The 25700-nt window shown below is 36.6% G+C and overlaps 1 protein-coding gene across 2 annotated transcripts in view; it reads left to right on the top strand.

The window, feature by feature from the left end:
• Positions 1 to 25700, top strand: part of TBC1D15 (TBC1 domain family member 15) — a 64975-nt gene that overhangs the window by 12959 nt on the left and 26316 nt on the right. For both annotated transcript variants that reach the window (XM_019651784.1, XM_019651783.1), the window contains exons 2-5: positions 8706 to 8804; positions 9694 to 9768; positions 13727 to 13865; positions 18433 to 18643. In XM_019651784.1, coding sequence (XP_019507329.1) covers positions 8706 to 8804; positions 9694 to 9768; positions 13727 to 13865; positions 18433 to 18643 — 524 coding nt within the window. The remainder of the gene's footprint in view (positions 1 to 8705; positions 8805 to 9693; positions 9769 to 13726; positions 13866 to 18432; positions 18644 to 25700) is intronic.

Below are 25700 nucleotides of genomic sequence, written 5' to 3'. Positions count from 1 at the left end.
CCCCCCCCGTTATTTCTTTTTTTCTATTTTATTGATTTCTACTCTTGAAGTTTATTTCTTTTCAGCTTACTTCGGGATTAATTGCATTTCTTTTTCCAGTTTATTAAGGTAGAAACTGAGGTCATTAGTTTGAAGCCTTTCTTTCTTTTTTGATAAAGGCATTTAGTACTATGTATTTCCCACTAAGCATTGCTTTAGTGGCATTGCCCAAATTTTGATATAATGAGTGCATTTTCAGTTCAAATACTTTCTAATTTCCCTTTTGATTTTTTCTTTGACTCTTGGGTTATTTAGAAGTGTATCATTAATTTCCAGATATGTGGGAGTGTTCCCAAGATATTTCTATTACTGATTTATAAGTTAATTACCCTGTGGTTACAGAACATACTTGAGTTCTTTTAAATTTACTGAGATCTGTTTTATGACCCAAAGCCTGACTTGTGGACACTTGAAAGAAAGTGTATTCTGCTGCTGTTGGATGGCGTGTTCTGTAAGTGTCAGGTCAGTTTGGTTGATAGTGCTATTCAAGTTTTGTATATTGTTACTGATTTTTTGTCTATTGTTTTATCAGTTATTTGGAGAGGGGAATTGAAATCTGACTATAATTGTGGATTTGTCTATTGCAATTCCATCAATTTATGCTTCATATTTTTTGAAGGTCTGTTATAAGATGCATAAATATTTAGGATTGAGAGGTCGTCTTGATGCATTGACCTTTTTTTTTTAAAGATTTTATTGGAGATTTGGGGGGAGGGGAACAGCGTTGGGGAATCGGGGAAGGGGAACACACAGGTAGACAAATTGCTGTTTTGTTCTTCAGTCTAGTTGTGGAGGACGTTGCTTCACTGGCCCATGTTGGTATGATCATTGTGCTCTTCCCAGGTGAGGCAGTCGGTCGCCGGTCATTGGTCGGCCGCTCACAGTGACTCCCGGCAGCTCACACCAGCTGCCGGCTGCTCACGCTGGCTGCCAGCCACTCACGTAGCTCACTGCAGCCCCACTGCAGCCTGTGCCGTCGCTGGTGACTCACAGCAGCCCAGCTCCAGGTCGAGCTGTTGTTCATCATCTTAGCTGTAGAGGGCGAGCGTCACTGGCCCTCAATGTGGGATCTGAACCACAGCCCTGCTGCTCAGAGCTGGTGTCCCAAGCGAGCTCTTAACCAGCTGAGCCACTCGGTTGACCCTGCATTGACCTTTTTGTTGTTATGAAATTATCTTTGTATATGGTTATATTTTGTTTGCTCTGAAACTTTTTTGTCTGATAGTAACGTAGCCATTCTAGCTTCCTTTTGGTTTGTGTTACCATAGTATATCTTAAAACCTTTTTATTTTTAACCTCCTTGTGTCTATATTTAAAATGCTTTTCTTATAAATAGCAGAGTTTGGTCTTACTTTTTTATCTAATCTGACAGTCTCATTTTAGTTGGAATCTTTTGATGATTTACATTTAATGTTATTACTGATGTGGTTAAGTTTAAGTTTGTCACCTTGCTCTTTGTTTTCTATTTGTCCTATCCTAGGTTTCATTTTCTTTTTCTGCCTTCTTTGTGGTTAATCAAGTAGTTATTCCATGTTCATTTTCTTTGTTGATTTATTAGCTATAACTTTGTTATTTTAGTAATTGCTTTAAAGCTTATAGTATACATATTTAACTTAAAGAGTTATTATACTAATTCACATGAAGTATAAGAACCTAGAACAATATACTTCCATTTCTGTTCTCCTGGCTTTTGTGCTATTTTTTGCATATGTTACCCCCCCCCCCAAATATATACGTATATTTCTTTACCTACTTATACTTTAAATAAGGACATTTGATTACCAAGAAATAAAATACATTTACCCACGTAATTATATTTTTGGTGGCTTCCATTTCTGTGTGTAAATATTTCTTTCTAGTTTAATTTACTTTGCCTGCAATATTTCCTTTAAACTTTTTTGTAGTGTAGGTCTGATGGTGATGCGTTTTTTTAGCTTTTATTTGCCAAAAAATTTTCTTATTTTTTGAAAGATATTTTCTCTGGGTATAGGATTGTAGGTTAACAGTGTATTTCTTTCAGTACTTTAAAGATGTTGCTCTAAGGAGGTGGGAGGAAACTTTGGGAAGTGATGGATATGTTTATGGCTTGAAGGTGATTGTTCATGAGTATATACTTATCCCCACATTTATCAAGTTGTGTACCTTAAGTATGTATAGTTTCTTATACATCAATCATACCTTAATAAAGTGGTTTAAAAAGTTACATTGTTCCATGTATTCCAGTCTTCATTGTTTTTAAAAGAGGAAGTTGGCTATAATCATTATACTTAATGTTTTTTCATGAGACTAATTTTAAGATTTTCTGTGTGTTACTGATTTTGTATAATTTGAATATGATGTGCCTTTATATACTAGTTTCTTTTGTGATTTTTGCACTTTGGAGTTCATTGGGAAGTTTAGATCTATGGGTTTATAGTCTTTATCAAATTTGAAAAAATTCCTGCAATTATATTTTTTAAAGACTTTTTGTCTGTTTCTCCCTGCTATCATCTCCTTTAAATACTTCAGATATACATATAATAGACCACTTTAAGTTTTCCTGCAGCTCATTGATGCCCTGTTCACTTTTTTTTTAAGTCTTCCCCTGCCTTCTTTGTATATTTATGTATTTTCTATTTCTGTAACTTCAAGTTTATTATTATTCTGCAGCGTCTAAATCTGCCATGATCCCATTCAGTGTATTTTTCATTTGAGATGTTGTAGTTTCCATCTCTATAAGTTTAACTAGCTTTTAAAAAATATTTTTGATGTCTTCTCAACGAATTCTAACTTTTTTCCTAATGTCTTGAACATGTGGAATTCAGTTATAATAATGCTTTAACATCCTTCCCTACTAATTCTACAATATTATTTGTGTCATTTTGGGTCATATTTTATTGGTTGATTTTCCTCCTCATTATGGGTCATTTTCCTCTTAGTATGCTTGGTATTTTTGTTTGTTTACCAGATGTCAGATATTGTAAATTTTATTTTGGGTGCTATTGTAGAAATCTTTTTTAAAAAAATTTAAATTACTTTAACATTTATTTAGATTATCCTTTGGATCTAAACTAAAGATCAATAATACCATCACAAAAAATATAAAATATGATTTTTAAAAAATTAAGTTTATTGGGTGACATTGGTTAATAAAATTATGTAGGTTTGAAGTGTACAATTCTGTAATACATCATCTATTTATTGCATTGTATGTTCACCCCTCAAAGTCAAATCTCTCTCTTTTTTTTTTTTTAAAGATTTTTATTGGGGAATTGGGGGGATGGGAACAGCGCTGGGGAATTGGGGAAAGGGGAACAGACAAGTTGCTGTCCTTTTGTTCTTCAATCTAGTTGTGGAGAATGTTGCTTCACTGGCCCAAGCTGGCACCATCATTGCGCTCTTCCCGGGTGAGGCAGATCAGTCGCCGGCTTCTGGACGGCCGCTCACTACGGCTGCTGGCCGCTCACTACGGCTGCTGGCCGCTCACGCTGGCTGCTGGCTACACACGGTAGCCCATGGCAACCCACTGCCACAGGGACTGCGGCCCATGCCGTCGCCGGCGACTCATGGCAGCCCAGCTCCAGGTTGAGCTGTTGTTCAGCATCTTAGCTGCGGAGGGCAGTGTCACTGGCCCTCATATGTGGGACCCGAACCGGGGCCCTCTGGCATCCCAAGCGAGTTCTTAACCATCGCGCCACTCGGCCGGCCCACAAAGTCAAATCTCTTTTGGTCACCATATGTTTGACCCCGTTTACCCTCTTCTACTTCTCTCTCTTACCCTCTGGTAACCACTAAATTGTTGTCTGTGACTATGAGTTATTGCTTGTTTGTCTTGTTCATTTGTTGTTTTCAGTTTTATATTGCACATATAAATGAAATCATGTGGTTTTCGACTTTTTCTGTCTGACTTATTTCGCTTAGCATGTTAACCTCAAGATCTATCCATGTTGTTGAAAATGGCAGTATTTGATCTTTTCTTATGGCTGATTGATATTCCATTGTATATATGTACCACATCTTTATTCACTCATCTATTGAAGGACACTTTGGTTGTTTCCTTTATAGGTTACTGTCTTCTTTTTCCTGGCTGCCTTGAGAATTCTTTGTCATTAATTTTTGAGAGTTTCAATATAATGTGGCTTTTTGGATTGAGATAATTAGGTGTTCTGTTTTCTTCTTGGATTCTGGGAGCCAATTCTTTACATAGGTTTGGAAGTTTCTCATTGACTATTTGTTTGAATAGGCTCTCTGTTCCCTTCTCCCTCTCCTCTCCTTTTGGTATACCCGTTTTTCTTATTTTTACCTTTCTGATGGAGTTAGATAGTTCTTGTCGAGTTCTTTCACTTTTTATTTTTAAAGCTCTCAAGTCTCTTCTTCTACCTGTATCATTTCCAAATTTCTATCTTTGATATCACTAATTCTTTCCTCTATCAGGTCAGCTCTGTTTCCTAAGCTTGCTATTTCATTCTTCATCTATTTTATTGAGTTCTTTGACTCCAGAATTTCTATTTGGTTCTTTTAAAAATTTCAGTCTCTTTGGTAAACTATTCATTTTGTTTGTTGATTTTATTTCTAAATTCATTATACTGCCTATCTGTGTTTTCTTGTGTCTCGTTGAGATTTTTCAGAACTGCAATCTTGAATGCTCTGTCATTTAAGTCACGTATTTCCATGTTTTTAAGTTTATTTTCTGGAGATTTTTCATTTTCTTTCTGAGCTGGCTTGTTACTACCATCCCTGATTATTAGTGGCATATGATGGATTATTTCTCCTCCTAGGCATTCCTAGGGAATGAACTCTGCAACAGGTTGATACGAGGAGGTCTTTCTTTTGTTTTCCAGTAGGTGGTGCTGGAACGTTTTATTTTCTCTTGCATTACTCCAGTTTCTCACAGTGGAAGATGACTTTGTATTCCTTGGGGAGGTGGGTGTCACCTCTGTGACCAGGTTGTCTGGTCTCAGAGCACCAACCCTGTGGAAGAATGTAGTGGGCGATTGGGTTCTGAGCCCCTGAAACCCCAGTGTTGCTCCTGCAGCCAGATGCGGTGCTGCACTGCCTGAGCTGTCCCAGGTGCCCCCGCTGGGATCAGCCCTAAAAGATAGGGGTGGGGTGGGTTGGGAGAGGCCACTGCCGTGTTTGTGGCTTTGTTCTCCTCCCAGTAATGACGATTGTCAATCCACAGCTGCCTCGCCTCTGTATCTCCACCCTTGTCACTGGGATTAACCGCTGTGTGCAAACCGCCTTTCTAGTTCTCAGGGCTGTTGATATTCTGCTCTTCAACCCAGTACTCATTGCTACAGTTTTTTCTGGGGCTGCTTCTAGCTCTGGGAGGGTGCGAGGAGACGGACAGGCTCCATGGTTTTGTTTTCTGCCTGGCAGTGAGGGCTGCCAGACCACAGCTGTTGCACTTCTGTATTTGGTCTCTGCCCCATTGCTGGGTTCAGCTGCATTGTATGCTGATCACTCAGGCGGGAATGGTCAGGGCCACAGAGATTGCGCCTGCATCCTGAATCCCCTGTCCTAGGACCGTACCCATCTCTGCTCTTCTCCCTTCCCTCCTCCCGTTTGCCCCGATTCGCCCACCTTCAGATGTTTTGATGTGCAGCTCTCTCAGACATGTGTGTGTTGCACAGGGAATCCTTTGTTGAATTACAGCTGTTCAGCTTGTAACTTCAAGGAGAGAGAGCACCTGGGACCCCTCACACACCATGTATTTGATGTCCCCTCCTAGGTATCTTTGTATTCCTATAAAATATTCTTGAGCTTTTTCTTAGAAGGCACTTAAGTTATGTGGAAACAATTTGATACTTTTGGGTCTTGCTTTTAAACTTTGATAGATGCTATCAGCACAGCATTTAATGTGGCACTAATTTTGCCACATGCTGAGGTAAGACCGTTCTGAGCACTCTGCCCAGTGCCCTGTGAATTGTGGGGTTCCTCACTCTGGTGGGAACAGCTCTTTGTGAGCCTGCAGATTGTTTCTTCTAATAATTTCAGGTGGCTTTTCCCGCTCTCCATAGGCAGTTTACTGATACACACTCATGATCAGTACTTGCTGAATATTCAGACCTCTTGAGTTCTCTCTCTGATTACTTCTCTCTTTACTGGTACTCTGTCCAGTGAACTTTAACTGTCTCGGCCTCCCCCAGTTCCCAGCTCTGTCAATCTGGGGACTTTTTTATGAGGTGCCTGGTCCTTTAATACTTTGTAGGTATTTTTCCAGCTAGAGTACTTAGGAAATTCAACTTATTCTTAAATGAATAAGAGACTAGGCAACCCTTGACCAACATATGTATGGGAAAGAGAGAGTTGCTTAATGTTTTTCAGTTAGGTAAAGTGTTTTATTAGATTCTTTAGACTTCATTATGGTTTCAGAATCTCAGTATTAATAGTATCACAGAACCTTAGATTGCATTGTTAATGATACCAAACTTTTCTTGACAAGTGCATGTCTCTTTTTCTACTATGAGAACTATGAAGTTCTTAGTTATTCTAACAGCTGAGTCTGGTGAAAATGTGCTAAAGTGTAGTTTCTGCATGTGTCTTTTATCCACTTGTCACAAAAGCTTGAGATTTTAAAGGAGTTTCTTTTCCATAATTTTTTCATACTTCTATTTTGTGGCCCCGGATACAATTATCTAGTTCAGCCTTCTAGTTTATGAATTGATAAACTGAACTCTGGAAAGGTTATAGTTTATATCGGAATTCCCTTATTAAAATTATTTTTAAATCACTAAAGCAATATATAACTATTTTAATTTTGAAATATTAAAGTTAGACATATTAACATTAAAACTTACAGTTCCTCTTTGAACCTTTCCCCTTTCGATTCTCTCTTCCAGAAGTAACTATTGTACTTCTTTTTTAAAAAAACAAACAGACTTGGGGGACATTTATTTATTTTCCTGCATCACCATTCATTGATAAATCTGATTTCTGTTCAGGAAAACAGCACTGTTGAGTGACTGCTGCCTCCTCCCGAGAACTTCAGTCTTTGGTTACCGTGTTAAGAGCTGCTGGTTTTGGTCCCACAAATTTTTTTTGAAATGACCTCAGAAGTAACTTGTTAACAGCTTAAATTGTGTCCTTTCAGAACTTGTTCTATACATTTTTACAGAGATCTATTATAAAAACTTTTAAGAAAGTGAAAATGTCATCATACTATATGTAATTGGTGATTTTTTGTATGTTTTGTTTTGTTTGTAAGTTTGGCCATTTCATCTCTCTTATTCTTTCTTAACTCCTGAATAGTATTCCCCACAGAATGAATATCCCAGGATATAGTTGATCATTTTCCACTTTGTGGATATTTAGATTCATACCTTCCCTTTCCTCCCTCCCTCACCCCCTCTGATATTATAAATAATATTGCGACTATTCTTATATATGTGTGAATAAGTCTGTATGCTTCAAATACTTTTTTCTCTATACAAGCAATATAGAACTGTCTCCCACCACTCCCCAACTCATGCTGTCCCCAATCTTTGCCTACTTAATGCTAGTCTGTTGCTTAGCAACTATTTTATTTGAAGGTCTTGTTGGGTTTTTAAGATCAGAACTTCCCTTGTGATCTCGATTACTAGACTCTTTCCTGACGTGACGTTAGTCCACATCAGAAGCATTAGCATAACAAAGGAGAGGCAAGAAAAGTGATGTGGGAGCTTTATAGTGCAGTTTTTTCATTCATCAACAGGGGGTGATGGTAATGGGCTCTGGTATTGGGTGTCCTGCATTGCTGGTCCTGTGCTATTCTGAATAGTGATGTGATTATATTAATGAAATGTCTATATTAAATAGGAAGTACGCTGTATTTCAAACTTATATATGTCAGAAGTACTTAGGTCTAGAAGTGACTATTTTATTTCCCTTTTACTTATTTTCATAATGAAAAAAAATTTTTTAATGGTTGAAACGGGTCCCAGAAATGGAATCTTAATTTATTAAATTATGCCTATAGAAAATAAGGCTCAACTTTAAATGTTTCAGTTTACTCAGGAATTGGCTTGTCCCTACTACATTCCCATAGGACATTGTTCAGGGGCAGTGTTTTAATCATATTCATATACCTGTGGTCTTTTACATGTTTTTACATATAGATGCACTCAGTAAATATTTGTGAACTTGAACTAGTTTAAGGTAGTCATTTCTAGAAGTCCTCATCATTACTTTTTACAATTCCTGTGTTATTCCCTGAATTTGTATGTCACTGTGCTACAAAAACATACCAAAATGATCTTACAGTAGCAAATGTTCTACTATGGAAATAGTTAGTATTGCTTCCTCATTGTATTTCATCTATTCTTATTCTTGAGTATTTTCAGTTCCATTTTCAGTTTGAACCCAATATTTTGCTTAACATTTGTTAAAAATACATTTTAAGTGAAATTGCATATTGAGACATGTAGCAATTAGCCTGACATCTTTGTTTATGGAGAAGGTTAATTAAAGTTGGATTATCATTAAACCAAAAACTTTCATGCATAGCAAAGCCAATTTCCTTCCAGTTTATCTTTGTTTGAAGGCTCTTAAGTCTGAGTGCTATTTAAATGATATATTTATATATGAAATAAGCAGAAACTTGGTTCAGGCGTTGTAGGAAAACATCTCTTAATGTTTTTTTTTTTTAACAAATGTTGAAATAGTACTGAATAAAAATGGTGTGATTAATGTTCTTTTTGCTGTTCCAGATTATATATGAACAGGAAGGGGTCTATATTCACTCGTCCTGTGGAAAGACTAATGACCAAGACAGCTTGATTTCAGGAATATTACGTGTTTTAGAAAAGGTATGTTTCTAGTAAGTGATTTTATTTAATAAAAATTGTTCATGGTAGTGGCTCATCTTTGGTGCATTATCAACAAGTTTGAACTTCATGTTTAAGATAAAATTATGTAATTGAACAGTAGTTGTAAATTTAACACAGAAATGATAGTAGAAATCAAATACTTCAGATAAGCCAGTAAAATGGCATGGAATATTTAAAAACTCATATAAAAGTTGCAGTAATATAAATTCTTTATAATGAAGAGTAAACAGAATTTAAAAATGTACATTACATTGGTTGGTTTACATATGATTGCATATATTTTTTTTAAGATTTTATTGGGGGAATCAGGGAAGGGGAACAGATAAGTTGCTGTCCTTTTGTTTTTCAATCTAGTTGTGGAGGACGTCGCTTCACTGGCCCATGTTGGCATTATCATTGTGCTCTTCCCGGGTGAGGCAGTCGCTTGCTGGCCATTGGACGGCCGCTCACAGGTGGCTCATGGCAGATCACGGCAGCTCATGCCGGCTGCCGGCCGTTCACGCTGGCTGCCAGCCACTCACGGTAGCTCATGGCAGCCCACTGCAAGCAGGGGCTGCAGCCTGCGCCGTTGCCGACAGCTCATGACAGCCCAGCTCCAGGTCGAACTGTTGTTCACCATCTTAGCTGTAGAGGGTGCAGCGTCACTGGCCCTTATGTGGGACCAGAACCAGGGCCCCGCTGCTCAGAGCTGGCGTCCCAAGCCAACTCTTAACCAACGCGCCATTCGGCCAGCCCATGATTGCATATTTAAAGCACTAATATTTAAGAGGTTAAAAATGTCAGTTTGGATTTAGAGAATTAAAAATAGGAGACTAAAAATGTAAGATATTGCTGAATAGTAAATATAGTTCATAATTTCTTTTTCTAGGATGCTGATGTGATAGTAGACTGGAGACCATTGGATGAAGCGTTAGATTCTTCTAGTATTCTCTATGCTGGAAAGGTATTTAAGAAAAAAATGTATTACTAAAGAAAAGCCATTTTAAAAAAAAAATAAAGCATTATTAAGATACAATGCATATATACTATAAAATTCACCCTTTTAAAATGTATAACTCAGTGGTTTTAGTATATTTACAGTGTTGTGCAACCATCACCAATATCTAATTTTAGGACATTTTCATCAGTCCTGTAAAAGAAACCGTACCTGTTGGCGGTCACGCCTCATTTCCCTGTCCTCCCAGCCCCTGGCAACCCCTGATCTACTTTCTGTCTGAATTTGCCCATCGTGGACATTTCATCTAATTGGAATCATACAATATGTGTTCTTTTGTGACTGGCTTTCACTTAGTATGTTTCGAGGTTTATCTGCGTTACATGGTACTTTGTTTTTCTTGCTAAGTAATATTGCATTTATGGATATACCACATTTTGTTCATTCATTAGTTGAGGGACATTTGGGTTGTTTTTACTTATAGGCTAATATAAATAATGCTGCTGTGAACATTCATGTGTAAGTTTTTTTGTGGACGTATGTTTTTCTCTTGAAAACCTAGGAGTAGAAGAATCCTTGGATTATATGATAAGTTGTGTTTAACATTTCTATCATGTATTAACTTCTCACTATGGAAGGTAGAGATTTAGCTCTTATCTCTACTTCACCTTGAAACCCTGGCTCAGTTTCCACGTTTCTTAAAGTATTTAATCCTATAGATGATCTGATTTCATCTTCATTGAGACATTTCTCCCAGAGTCTTCTCATACGCTTCATTCTGAACTGGCTGCTATTTTGGTTTGCTGTGCAGCAGTTGTCCTGGGGATACTTTTTGTCTTTAACCCCCATTTTCTATATTCTTTGCTGTTATCTACATGTTACTCCCTCATTTAGGTTCAGCTCCAGTGCTTCCTGAGAAAAAGGGTGCGTGGGAGCAAAAATGTTTCGTTTTTTAGACTTTTCTATCCTTATTCTGAATTGATAGCTTTGCTGGCATAGAATTACAGTTTCAAAAATAAATTTTTCCACATATTTTTGAAAGCTTATCACTCTAGGTTTGTCTAGTTTGTCTAGTTTTCTTTGTTGTTGTTAAGTCTTATGCATTCCAATTCCCAATCCTTTGTATGTATTTTTCCTCTTTAGAATCTTTTAGGATTGTCTTTTTGTTTCTAATGTTCTAGATGTCCTGGTAATGTGCCATTGATGTCTGTTTTATCCATTGTGCCGGGTACTTGATGGGCCATTTTAATATGGAAACTTGTGTCTTTCAGTTCTTGGGAAATGTTCTTGAGTTATTTCAGTGATGATTTTTTTCTTTTCCGTTTTCTATTTTCTTTTCTTCATGGAACTCTTTAGACCTTTTGGACTGGCCCTATAATTTTTTAAATACTTTCTTTCCTATTTTCTAATTCTTTGTCTCAGTGTATGTGTGTGTACTATTTTCTAGGAAATTTCAGTTTTATCTTCCAGTTCTTCTTTTGCCTTTTTCATTTTTGCTATATTTTTAATTTCTGAGACATTTTGTTATGAGTGTATCCTTTCCCCCTCTTTTAAAAATATCCTGTTCTTTGTGGATGTAATCTCCTTGCTTATTTCTGAGGAGTTTAAGGATAGTTTTTTAGGTGTTTTAATCTCTCTCTGTAGTCTACTTCCTTTAATTGACATTTTTCCTTTCTTGTGTCATTTGGGCTTTATCTTTTGTGTGGACGTTTTTATGTTTGGTGATCTTTCTAGTGTGGTGCTCATATTTAAGAGTAGACACAAAAAAGTGATCATACTCTCTCTGGGTATGGGTAGGCTTGGTAATCATTGGGACTAAGTGATTCTGGCTAGGCTGATTCCTTGGAGAATCCTTCATACTGAAATCTAGGCCTTTTTCTTGGGGTGATCATTTTCCAGAGAAGAATTTGCAGATTCCTTTCTAGAGATGGTAAACCTGGATTCCAGTGTTCTGGGAATTGAGTAGAGGAAGAGAGCTGGGAATCTTGCCAACTCAATATATAGATGGACTTCCAATTAATTCTCCTGTTTTTAGTGTATTATCCCTTTGCTCAGTGAGCTTGGTTTCTCCTAATCCAGTGATAATCTGTTTTGTCTGCTCTAATGAGTAAACCTCTGGACTTTTGTTAGTAGTCCTGTTTTTCACTTGACCTTTATCCTTATTTCCCAAAGTACCTGAAATACCAATTCCATGCCCTTGTGCGGGGTGGGATTCTGTAGACGCTTCTTAGCTTTCCGCACTAGTGGTGGTAGAGTTGGTAGTGATGGTGGTAAGGGTTGCGTTTACTAAGTTGGATAAGCACGGAGGGCTCTCTAAGAAATGATGTTTGAGAGGAAGCAGAAAAAAAACAAACACTCCACTTTATAGTTTTATTCATTCAGTTTTCTCCCCTAGTTTTCAGTCTGTTTCTATTCTTATTTCTTAATTTTTCTTCTGCCTTTATAATACCTGCCTGTTCCTACAAATTTTTCTTTTCCTTTTTTAAAAAGAATAACAATAGCAATACATGAATACATTTTTGTTGTAAAAATTCAAATAGAAAGTTGAAGTCCTGCTTGATGAGAACCCTGTCCCTCATCTGTCCCTGTTTAGTACATACCTTTCCAGACTTTTATCTGTACACTTTTTCCTCTCTCCCTCCCATCTCTAGTTTTCTCCTGTGTGTTTCTAATTGCATATGCTTCATGTAGTTGTTATGCTGCACACATCGTGTCATACATTTTGTTTTATTTACTGTTACATATTGAACACATATAAATATTAAGTTTCTAAACTCTGCCTAGTACTTCATTGGCTACCCCCTAGTTTATTTACTCATTTCTTCATTGATGGGTATTAGGATATTTCCAACTTTTCACTTTTACAAACAATGCTGTAGTGAAAATTCTTGTATGTGCCTCTTTGTATACATGTGTATTACCCTGGGGTAGATGATGAAAAGAGAGTTATTGTGATGAAACTTGCATATTTTGAATTTTAATAAATTTGGCTAAATTTTGGAGTCAGTACTAATGAGTATTGTCATCACAGTGTGTCAGGTAGCATTTCTTAAACGGTCTTTAATATTTTTATTTTTTAATTGAATGGGACAAAAAATTGAAATTTATCTTGCTTTTCTTTGATCAACTCTGAAGTTGGACATCTTCCTATATGTTTGTCACTTCATATTTCTTCTTTGACTTGCTTGCTTATAACCATTTGCTTATTTTTCTCTTGATATTTGTGGATTTCTAAATAAATTTGTAGCAGTTGTTTTTGTATTCTGGATGTTTTTCTATCATCTACCATATATTTTGGAAACATTTTCACCCAGTCTTGCTTATCTTTTACTTATGTGTGTTATCTTTTGCTTGTATAGAAGTTAAATTTTTTGACTTAGTCAAGTCTTTAACATTGCAGTTTTTAGACTTTTAGTTTTATTTTCTTTTTAAATAGAAGTTTTATACAACTGTACATGTAGATAAGTTATTTGTAGTTTTTAGCTAATTTTGACTAAGAGAAATATGCAACCAATGGTAGCTTAAATAAGTAGCCACCATTGGCTCTTTTCTTCAAATAACTAGAAGTCTGGAGGTTCATAGCTACTTGCAGTAGTTCTCTTGCTTTTTCTGTTATGGCTATTGATGGCTGCCATATTTTTAGGGAACACAGCTGCACTGAAAGCAGGAAAGGGGGGAAAGAAATGAGGCTTTTATTAGGAAAGCAGAAGCATTTCCAGAATCCCTGCAGTTGACTTTTGGTTATATTTCATTGGCAACCCCAACTGCAAGGGAATCTGGGTAAGCTTTTCTTGTCTTTTTGGTAAAGATGGGCAAAGGAGAAAATGATAGGAAATAGTGTTCAGTTTTCCCACTAGTGATACCTGCCACAATGAATAAATTTATATAGAAGCCGAGAAGATATCATTGATTGAAATTGAATTCTAGTTTTAGTCCCTAAATATTTTATATGTTATAATTATTTTAGGACTCCAGTTCAGTTGTAGAATGGACCCATGCCCCAAAAGAAAGAGCTCATCGAGGATCGGAACATCTGAACAATTACGAAGCAGAGTGGGACATGGTTAATACAGTTTCATTTAAAAAGAAACCACATACCAATGGAGGTATGAACTAAATCTTTCAAAATCATAAACTAATTAGCTACAATATAATATAAACAAAAGTGTGAAGAAATTCTTTAATGTTCCTGAGAGAAGAGGATGCTTTTGTGCTTTTGATACATATAACTCATATTTTAGTTATATTTTCTTTTCATCTCTCTTTGTTGTTTTGTTGATTGTGACTTCATAAAAAAGGCTTTAAAATACTTTTTCTGTTTTGTAGTTATTAATGGCAGAAAATAGAAACACTTTAGAAAATTGCTTTGGCTCTCATGGACATTTTTCTTAATCTAGTAGAATAAAAAAAATCATGTTATTTCATCCTAAAGCACCAGGGGGAGATGGAGTATGCCACTAAACCATCCAGCTCTAATTTCAGTGCTTACTGGGCTCTTCACAGCTCATTGCAGTCTCCCCTTTATATACGTAAAGTGATTATTCTCCTTTATATATGTATACTGTATACATATGTATGTATGTAAGTGTATGTATACTTATTTTAAATTTGTATTTGCTATGAGGTAATTATCTACATGTAGATAACAAGAAAGAGCCAAGCTAACAGCCTGATAGAACACATGCACTACCCCAGCTGTGATCTAGCTGGCCCGTCTGTGATGTGCCAGCTTACTTGTGATCTCTTTTAAAAATATTAAATGCTTGGATAGAGTTAAAACATTTTTTCCCCTACTGATTCCTTTGTGTTTTATAACTAAAAGTATATTTTATCTCTTATTTTGTATGATTTTGGTATGAATTTAGGAATTTATCCACATTATACTTTATACTGTATCATTGCTTGTAAACAGTAGCAGTTGAGAAATAGTAATTCACAGTTCATTGTTATCAATCGCTTTTGATGACAATCAGCTCATGAATGTCTCCCTCCCTCCCTCNTCTCTCTCTGCATTCCCTTTGTACTGAAAGGGAAGGTTCTTAACCAGAACAACGCAAAATGTTAAGGAAAGATAAAACCACAGGAGTTTGTTATATTTGGCCTGTGAAGGATTTTTAACTACTCTAGACTAGATCTTTAGGATTGGTTATATGAATTGCTGTTTTTTGTTGTTGTTGCCTAATATTCTTAAATCCTTGAAAATGAAAAAAATGAAGAATTCAGGCTACAGGAATGAACAAAAGGAGTGCGTTTTCAGTATTTCATAGAAGAAAGGAGCATCGTGTATATGAGAAAAGCATAATCTGAAAATAAAGATCATTTTTGAATGGTGGTTTTCAACTTTGACTGCACATTGAAATCACTTTGGGGCAGTTAGGCTTTTAAAAAAAGTACCAGTGCCTGGCTTTCAGCCAGTAAATTAAATAATGCTTTGAAGATGGAGCCTGGGCATCTGTATTTTTCAAAATCTGACCTCGTGATTTCAGTGTGCAGAGTTGAGAACCTCTGTGTAGCTGTGTAACTTTGCAAAAAACTGCATATATAAATACTATTGAGTTGTTGGAAAAGTCATGACGTATTTTTTTCTGTTTTTCGTTGCAAAAATGCTTCATGACTTTTCCGACAACCCAGTACCTATGTGGCTTGGCCATGCATTGTGACTTATAAAGAGCCTTTATTTTGTAATTATTACAAGCTAGGACATTTTCTTTTTTCTCCCCCAGTATTTTAAAAAAATTTATGATGGTGCATTAGAGTAAGAAATACATTGATCAGTATGGCCCAGTGTGCATATACGTATTTAATAGAACAAGGAATTATGTAGTGCTATGCACTCTGTCTCATCCCATCTTTCTTATCGTATCCTAGACTATCTATTCATTTGATTATAGTTCATCAAAACTCTTTCCTAAAGGAGACATTTTCTAAGCTTGATGTTTCAGAATTCAAAATTATTGGGTCGTCGGGAAAGTCATGACGTATTTTTCTTTGTTTTTCAATGCAAAAATGCATCGTGACTTTCCCGACGACCCAGTATGTCATTATGAAATATTTTTATATTTTTAAAGAATTTTTTCAAAAAAAATTTTATTATGTTTTTATTTTTTATTATAACCTTCATACTTTTTACTTTTTGTGATTCACGAAGGAAACTTGGGACAAACCTTTAAAAAATTAAAGACTGAAGACTTATTTAACTGTATTTTTTTAAGAGTTTCTATGGCCAAGTCTTTGTTTTTATGCTCCAGATCAAATGTTCTGAAAAGATATACATATTCCCAGAACAACACACTGCCAAGATGTTCTGGAAACCCATCTAGATAAAATGTCATGACCTTGATGTTAATTCTATTCAAGACATGGGGACTTACTAAATTCTTTTGTTTTATTCTTCTGCTATTATGGCCAGTTTTCCCATGTTAGTGTGTTGGAGATATTTTTTAAATGTCTTTAGAAACATGGCAAATTTATCAGAACTAATTAGTTTTATATATCTTTCTGTATGGAGAAAGAAGGAAATTTTGAGTTAACCCTTGGACTCTGTTAGTTTTTCTTTATAACTATTTCTCTTTCTGGTTAGCTATTGGTGATAGATTAAATTGCAGATTACTTTTATGTTGACTTGGTACTAGGTTATTCATTTATTCAACACATCCTTGAGTACCTGTTACGTGTTAGTCACTCTTGTAGGTACTGGGGATATAGTTGTGAACAAAATAAAGTTCCTGTTCTCATGAAGTTTATGTTCTAGTAAAGGGATTACAGAATTGACTTGTAATGTTTCTCTCATCATTTATCTGAGTTTTAAGTCAGAAAATGTGAGGCATTTTCTACTGTATTTTATATATAATGTATGTCTCTTCCATTAATGAGGGAAAATCGATGTAAAATTTTTATCTTTGAATATGCACAAACTCCTGATGATTTCTATACCCTGCAAGTATTATTTAATATTCTTACATTAGTTTGATTAAGTACTTTTTATATAATTTAAGAATCTCATTAAAAAATGGTTTATATCTAGTTTTTCATTACTCTTATGCTGTGAAAATATTTTTGGTCCTTGCAAATAATATAGTATGTATCCTTTCTAGGTAGCCCAAGTACATTCACACTTAAATTATTGATGAGGATGTTGGAATTCTTGTCCTCACTTTGATATTAGCTTGCAGTAGTGTTATGAGTTCTGTAATATATATTCCAGTGCAGCATGAATAGTAGTCAAGTGGGCACCTGGCACTTAATCTAGTACCAGCTTTAGATATGAGTGTACTATTTGAGCTGGTATATTACTTTAGCCTTTTTGAATTTCCTTTCAAATGGTACTTGTTAAAAGGTCCATGAAATAGTGATGGTGTCTGCATTCCTTGCATGTAGAGGTTACTGTGAGTTGAAGATTTCTTGATTTCACTTCAAGAGATCTCATTGGAGGTAGTAGAGCTATAGTATTCCTGAGTGTATATAGGAAGGTTGCACACATTCAGGTCAACACCAATTTATCTACCCTTTGATCAAGTTCTGTAAGCATTTATCACCTGCAGTTTATCTTTGTGGGAATTGATAGTGTGGGATGGAATTAATGAAGATGTTGAAGAACAGGATAATATGACACAGGAGATAACATTAGAGAAAAGGTTGTTAAAAATTTCAGACATGGCATGCTCTGAGTTAAAATGTTGAAATAAAATGGTATATTTTGATTAAGAATTAATTATAAGTATTCAGAGAAAGATAACATTTTTCCATTTTTTAAAAAATTTTTATTTAAGTAGGTAATCTTTGTTTGTTAATCACTTATGATATTGTTCACAAACCTAGGATTTTTTAAACTTCTATAAACAGCCCACAAACTCAGAAAATGCATTTTACATAACTATAGTTTGGTTTAAACTGAGGTCCTAATTTAGTTGAAGATTGATTTTAGCAGGAGATTAAATGTATTCATTCTCATTGAAGTATTCACAACTTAGTTGTCTTTTTATCCTCAATTACCCACTTTCGGTTTTTGCAAAAAAGAAAAAAGTCTGTGTATCCACTCCAATATATTTTTTATACCATTATATTTATCTTCACTCAGTGTAGTCTACTGAAAATAATTGCAAGAGGAAGTGAGGGAAATAAAGATGATGTTTTAAATGACTCTGCAAGAGCATCATACATTCGTATTTGGGGGGAGGGAAAAGATGAACGTTGATTGAGTACGGTATTTGCTGTATACTTCGCACTGTACTAGTTAGTTGACAAGTATTATGTCTTATAATTCTTAGAACAACACTGGGAGGTAAGTATAATTATCTTCATTTTGTAGATGAAGAAACTGAGGCCCAGAGAGGTTCAGTTATTTGCCCTAGATCATTCAGTTAGTAAGATGGTGGTGCTGCAATTTGAATCCAGCCTGCCTGCTTCCAAAACTGTGTTCATTTTGGGCAAAGCTTATATTTAAACAGGGGTAGCATTTTAAAAATTTGAATGCAGTAGGGTAGTTATTTTAAAAACGATTCTTTTAAGAAAATGTATGTTGCCATTATTAATACAGGTGGAAGCTATAGTAATATGAATGGGATAGTCATTCTCTAGGTTCAACAAATTTCTGTTAGACAGTCATGAAGAGTGCTCTCAGTGCCTTTTAAAAGAGTGAACAAAAATATTTTGTCCCGCTTTCTTGTTTTTAAGATGCTCCAAGTCATAGAAATGGGAAAAGCAAATGGTCATTCCTGTTCAGTTTGACAGACCTGAAATCAATCAAGCAAAACAAAGAGGGTATGGGCTGGTCGTATTTGGTATTCTGTCTAAAGGATGACGTCGTTCTCCCTGCTCTGCACTTTCATCACGGAGATAGCAAACTACTGATTGACTCTCTTGAAAAATATGTGATATTGTATGAGTAAGTATCAAATTATTTTCTGCTTATTACGATTGGATGGTGTATTGGTCCCAAGGCAAATTATTTTTGCTTGTCACTGGGTATCAGTGACCCATGTGCATATCAGGGCGCAAGCAGCTTTTTTTTTTCTGGGAAATTGATTGCTTTGGATGAATGACTGAATAAAATTTTGCCATTTTAGTAATTTGGATCTGCAACCTATTACCCTGTTACTGTTTCAAAAAAGAGTGGTCCAGTATTTTTTATACATATTTAAATAAATGATGCATCAGTATCTTACAGATTATGTGTTTATTAAATTTACTTTTCATTATGTAGTTTCTGTTAAACAGGTTTATTTGAAATGTTGCGAACTTAAGTCAGGCAAGTCTATGCCCTTTATAAAATTATTTAAGTGTGGAAGACAGGGCTTCCTCACTTTCCAGAAATCTCAGATCTTACATTTAGTCACCTAGGTGCATTTGTACACACATGCTCTTTCTGGCTTTCACTCTCAGTGAATAAATTTTGGGTATCAATTATGTTCTAAGCACTGTGCTAGTTGCTTAGTATTTAGTAGTGAACCAAACAGGCAGGTTTCCAGAGACCTCAGAGCATTTATGGTCTTGTGAAGGATGCTGATCAATAAATGGCAATAAAACCCAAGAACTAAGATGGAGGAGGTACGAGGTGCTTTGGGAGGTCCCAGGATGCGGGAGGAAGGGTACCTCATTCAGATTGGGGTCGGGTCGGAGCCAGGGAACACATTCTAAGAAAGTAACATCTAAGTTGGGACCTGACGAATGAGTGAACGTTAGCATGAAAGGGAAGGAAATATTTAGAGAGAGAGATGTTTTTAGATAGAGGGAAGAATATAAAACATGATGTAACCATAGAATAGAGTAAGTAGTTCAATGTCACAGGTCTGCATAGTGGGGGAATAGAGAGTACCAAATTTAAAAGTGAGGCCAAAGATGGGTGAAGGCCAGAGCATGAAGGATCTTGTAAATCAATGTTAGCAGGTTGTTCCAGTCATCTAGATGAAATTACAGTTTCATGAACTAGGAGAGTGGCAGGAAAGGTACAAGTTTTAGACAAATGTTTAGGGTTAGAATTGTGATTGATTGGATATGTGTAGGTGAGAAGAAGGGAAAAGTTGAGATTTTTAGCTTGGGGAACTGTAGTGGTGATTGTTAACTTCATTGATAATGTCCTCACTTAATAATAGGAAATAGAAAAATATCCTTTATCATGCCTAAATTTAGATTATATAAAGCATGGAAGATTTTGCCTATGTATTTTCTGGAAAGAAATTTTCTCCCCTACCATGTTGATCGCCTCTGGCTGGCACTAGGTATGCTGATCACTACCAGTAACCATAAGAAAGTCAGGCCTGGTTGGTAGTATGTGGGCGTTGACCTTGTAGTGAGAAGCTGTGAATGGGCTACCACTTGGGGTTAAGAAGATTTCAGGAGGGGCAACGTCATGATTGGGGCAGAAGATCTGGCTGCTGAAAGCAGGTGTTAAGGACTTGGGGGGTGTAGCAATATAGCAAGTTCAGTATTAATCAATTAGTGTTGTGATATAACTGTCACAATACTTGATTAAGGTGCAGTTTCTAGGATGAAGTGGCAGAAACCTCTCTATTGGTAAGAGATCAGTCTTTGGATAACTGGGCTTAGTTTTAAGCACTGCATTTTAAATGTACTAGAGTAACTATACTATGTGGAAAAGATGACTAATGAGAGGATCAAAATGGTATGAAAAACATTAGAAGGATGTGAAGATTTAACTTGAAGAAGAAGAGTTTTGGTGTAACATTAAATAAAATCCAAACTTCTTACTGTGGTCGCTGAGGGCCTGCCCTGTCACCTCTGTTCATCTCTCAAACCACAGCTCATGCCATTCTCTTCTGTATTCTAGCCACATGGTTTTCTTTGAGTTCTTAAAACTTGTCTCAGAGTCCCCTATGTATGCTGTTTCGTTGGTATGGGATATTTTTTTCCCTTTCTGATCCCCGAGGTCTCAGTTTAATGGTACTTCCTCACAGGGGCTTTTCTGGATGCCCCCTCTCCCATTTAATGTAGGGCCCCACACCCATTCCTTTTTGCTCTCATTCCCTTGTTGGCTTCCTTCATGGCCCTTAACAGAGTAAAATAGTTTTGCCTCTTATGTTCTACTCTAGAATGTAAGCCCATGAAGGCAGGGATTGCACCTGTCTAGCTTACCGTTTTGCCTGAGTTCCAGCCACAGTGCCCAGCACATAGTATTTGTGCAACCTGTCTTAGTTGAATGAATAAACGGCATAGTACTTACTAATTCTACAAATAATTTTGAGAGGGTTGTTACAAGAAATCGCCCATACATTTGTTTGACTCCTAAGAAAAATTAGAAGGAAATAGGTTTTAGTTGAAGAGGTAGAGAGTTTTGTATCCTGGATGGGTTTGAGGATAGACTCAACAACCACTTAGGTGCTTATAAGGGAATATGTGCCTTGAATGTGTATTGGTTATGTTTTAATGAGAGTTATAAGTGAAACTTTGTTTCCTTTTCTGTATTTGTAAACAACTGAGAAGTAAATATAAGAATCAGATGATATCATTATAAAAATATCATTATTGGTGATATGCAGCATCATAATTTATCCCAAATTAGTTTGAAGTCACCCAGTTACCATCACTTAGACAACCGCAGGTCCCCCTTGTAAGGACAGACCATTTAGGATGCGAATGAGAGAAGACTAGAAACCACCTTTTCTATTGGCAGGCAGATCAAGAGAAGGAGAGAGCCTGAATAGGGTTATGCCAAGCGCATACCTTATTCTTTTCTGATCTCAGCAGTCAGATATGTCCCTGTAAAGGAGGAGACTTCCTTTAGAACAAGTGCATATTTCCACTTGGAAACGTGAAGCCATGGGAATGGTGGACCTGTCTGCTTTTTTATTCAAGAAGTAAATTTTTTTGAGGACCCACTGTGTCCTAGACACTGCAAAATGCTGGAAAGAGCAAAAATCAAAACAGATACGGCCCCTGCCTTCATAGAGTTTTTACTATTGTGGGAGAGACAAACATTATTTATGCAAATTGAGAATTTCAGCTGTAATAAGTGCTCTGGATAAGAGATATATACTGTATTTTGCTGTGTATAATGCACTCTCGTGTAGAATGCGCACTCAAGTTTTTGACCCAAACTTTCAGGGGAAAAAAATCTTTCGTTTTAAGTTTTTTTTTTTAAAGATTTTGCGGAATTGGGGCAGAGGAACAGTGCTGGGGAATTGGGGAAGAACAAGTTGTTGTTCTTCAGTCTTTGTTGTGGAGGGCGCCAGTTGCCATTTGGCTGTCCGTTGGCAGCTCGTGGCCGCTAAGCTCAAGGTGCAGAGTTCAGTCTTAGTTGCGGGTGGGCGTACCCTACCACTGAACAGGCAACCTTGTTGTTACACCAGCTGAGCCATCCTGCCACCTGTTGGCAGCTCAGTGACAGCTCAGCTCTGGCGCAGCGTCGCTCGCCCATGTGGAAATTGAACCGGTGGCACTGTTGCTCAGAGCTTGTGCTCTTAAGCCAGCTCTTTACCAACTGAGCCACTCGGCCAGCCCTCGCTTTAATTTTTTAATTCAAATGTTTGTTTACATTCAGGTACTTGTTTTTTGTAGTAAAGGAATTTTAGCATTTTTTTTTAAAGATTTTATTGGGGAACTGGGGGAGGGGAACAGCATTGGAGAATCGGGGAAGGGGAACAGACAAGTTGCTCTCCTTTTGGTCTTCAGTCTAGTTGTGGAGGACAGTGTTTCACTGGCCTATGTTGGTATTGTGATCATTGCGCTCTTCCCGGCTGAGGCAACTTGGTCGCTGGCCATTGGACGGCGGCTCACGGCAGCTCAGGCTGGCTGCTGGCCACTCACGGTAGCTTATGGCAACCCACTCCAGCCCCACTGCAGCCTACACCGTCGCCAGTGACTCACGGCAGTCCAGCTCCAGGTCGAGCTGTTGTTCACCATCTTAGCTGTAGAGGGCACAGTGTCACTGGCCCATGTGGGATCCGAACCAGTGGCCCTGCTTCTCAGAGCTCATGCTCCCAAGCCAACTCTTAATCAACGAGCCGCTCGGCTAGCCCTAGCATTTTTTTTTTTTTACCATTATGGTACAAGAAATTTTATGTAACAGATAGTTACAAAACACAAGAATAGATACAAGGTACGAGAAATTTTATGTACTGGTAACAAATTTATGGTATTTACGCATCATAGAAGGCCAAGATCTCTTGGTGGTTGTGAGTTTGTTGTGAGTTCAACAAAACAGATTATCGTATTCCAGGGTATTATTTTGCATACAAATATTGCTGTTGATTTCTAGAGTTACACTTTCAACTCATAAGGATAAATAAAATAATTAAACTTTTATATATTGGGTTGTCGGAAAAGTCATGATGTATTTTTCTGTTTTTAGTTGCAAAAATGCGTCATGACTTTTCTGACAACCCAGTAAATACAGAATTAGTACTACCCATGTATAATGTGCATCCTTATTTTTCCCTTACAAATTTGGGCAAAAAGTATGCATTATAATGGCAAAATACGGTAGCTCTGTGAGAGCATATAATAGGATAATATAAAGGTCTTTTTGTATTTGTAATTGAAACTCTGAGAGAGAATGAGATTAACTAAGGGGGAGGATAAAATGGGACAGTATGTGAGCATAAGTGATTAATTGCAACCTTTAATGACCTGGTCAAAGAGAAAAACCTAGCAGAGCAGACTGACCTCCCTGCTCTTTGTTCTCTCTTCCCATTGGGCTTTATCATTATGTTTATTGTCAGTCAGGGATTTGGCTGTTCTTAGGGGAGATAGTTGTCTAAAGTAAGTCCTTCAAAAGCTACACTCCAAATACCAGCCCCTTCTCCATTGTGTATTCTCCTATGTCACTGTTGGCCAGTTTACCCTTTGCCCCTGAATAGTCTGAAATGTGTAAGAGTACTTACATCACATATTTTAACTCTAAGGCCCTTCTGTACCCCAGGCTGAAAATAAGCACTCCCTGTTCTTTCCCATCATAAATTATGACCAATTACATTATGCCTTAGAGCTCACCAGAGATTTCTATGTTGAGTCCAAGTGACCGAATGTAGATACTCCATATAAACAGCCACCAGTATAAAAGAAGTCCCAAATTTGTATACCCCATTATCAGATTCTTAGGGGGGTATTAAATAAAGGTCATTATTCTTTATGTCATTAGTTATTATCCAACTTTGGACTTGAACTCAATTCTCAAATGAAAATTACAAATGTTCCAAATTTTTTTTTACTGTACTAGGCGTCAGCCATGTGAGTCTCATTTCCTGTCACTGGAGCAGTTATTCTAAGGAAAGGGATGTTTCCAGAGTTACGTTTTTGTGGTCAGAGCTTATCAGACAGACCAGAAGAGAGAAGAGTAGTCCATAGTCCAGGAAAGCCTTGGTTTCAGCATCCTCACTGGGATGCAAGCCATTCTATGCCAGGGTCCATCTCCTCGTCTTAACTCGAGTTCAAAACCTATAGAAAGAAAATCAGACCACATTATTTTTTTTTCTCTCATTAACGTAAATTGAAGAATGTGGCTTGTATCTGTGACCATGTTGTCTTCCTAATACTCCCCCTAACAAATGGAGGGCCTTACCATACAGATGGATAAAAGAATGAGCCACCGATACATTTTCATTACCTTTCTGGGACCAAGTTGGTTGCTAGGATATGAATGAAGGTTATTGGTTCCATTAAAATTATTTTGTATATTGGGCCATTTTTACATTAATGAATATCCAAGCAGTAAAATATTCTCCTAAAAAACCAAATTGGTTGTATCATCATATAACACCAACCATTTACAAAATTAAGTTGTAGACCCTTGTTTATTTCCTTTGAGAGATACATACACCTCGCATGTACATATATATAAATATATAAACAACTTATATATGTGTAGTTTTGTTGTAAATATTCTGTACCTTTTAATTTTTATTAACCTTCCTGATAGATACCCTTTGCAATGAAGTTTTAATACTATTTCTTTAGCTTTCCATATTGGTTGTTCTCAGCAATATAAAATAGTTAATGCTACATTTCAGTGCACAAACATTCTTCAGTTGTTACAATTTTTGAATATATTCAGAGGTCTTTGGGAGAGGCTCACTTCAAAGTTTGGGAAGTACTTCTGAATTTTTAGTAGGTATGCTTCTAGAATTGTGATCTTAGACTAGTTTTCTTTAAGCCTTGTAGTAGGCTCTATTAATAATAGAATTGCTGATTTAGCACCATTAAAAGTTATGTCTTACTGCTGCAGTGAGTTTGAAAGTCTTGAATAATATCACGAGAGATCAACTTTCCAGAATCCATAATATTCCCAGAATACATAAATATAATATTTATAAATCTATAATATTTAATCTTCCCAGATTAAATCAATGTGGTAACCTGGCAGGTGCAAACATAACAGGTTCTGAAATACAAACCCTCTTTTTGATGAGCTTTGCAATTGCTCACCAATATACTGCTTGTCTTTTGACTGATGTACTTTTTAAAATGTTTTGTTGACTGCCTTAGGGACAACCAAGCCTTAAATTTGTTACATCTTTCCTCCTAGAGCAGCGGTTCTCAACCTGTGGGTCGTGACTCCTTTGGGGGTCAAACGACCCTTTTACAGGGGTCGCCTAAGACCATTGGAAAACAAAAAGATATTTACATTACGATTCATAGCAGTAGCAAAATTACAGTTACAGTAGCCACGAAAATAGTTTTATGGTTGGGGGTTACCACAACATGAGGAACTGTATTAAGGGGTCGTGGTATTAGGAAGGTTGAGAACCGCTGTGCTAGAGCTTCCCCCTCATCACAGAGCATTGGGTATAAAAAATGAAATCCTTCCTTTTTATTTATTTTTTTATTAGTTTTAGGTGTACAAAACAATTCAATAGTTACACTTTTTACCCCTCATAAAGTGATAACCCCCCCCCCACAATATCATATATATCTGTTACAATTCCACTGTCCACTCCCCACACTATACTCCACATCCCGTGGAAATCCTTCCTTTTTTTAAAAAAAGT

This window comes from Hipposideros armiger, unplaced genomic scaffold (assembly GCF_001890085.2).
Source record: "Hipposideros armiger isolate ML-2016 unplaced genomic scaffold, ASM189008v1 scaffold_166, whole genome shotgun sequence".
In the NCBI taxonomy this organism is placed as follows: domain Eukaryota; kingdom Metazoa; phylum Chordata; class Mammalia; order Chiroptera; family Hipposideridae; genus Hipposideros; species Hipposideros armiger.
The sequence above is the reverse complement of the archived record's forward strand: the minus strand, read 5'-3'. Positions and strand labels throughout refer to the sequence as shown.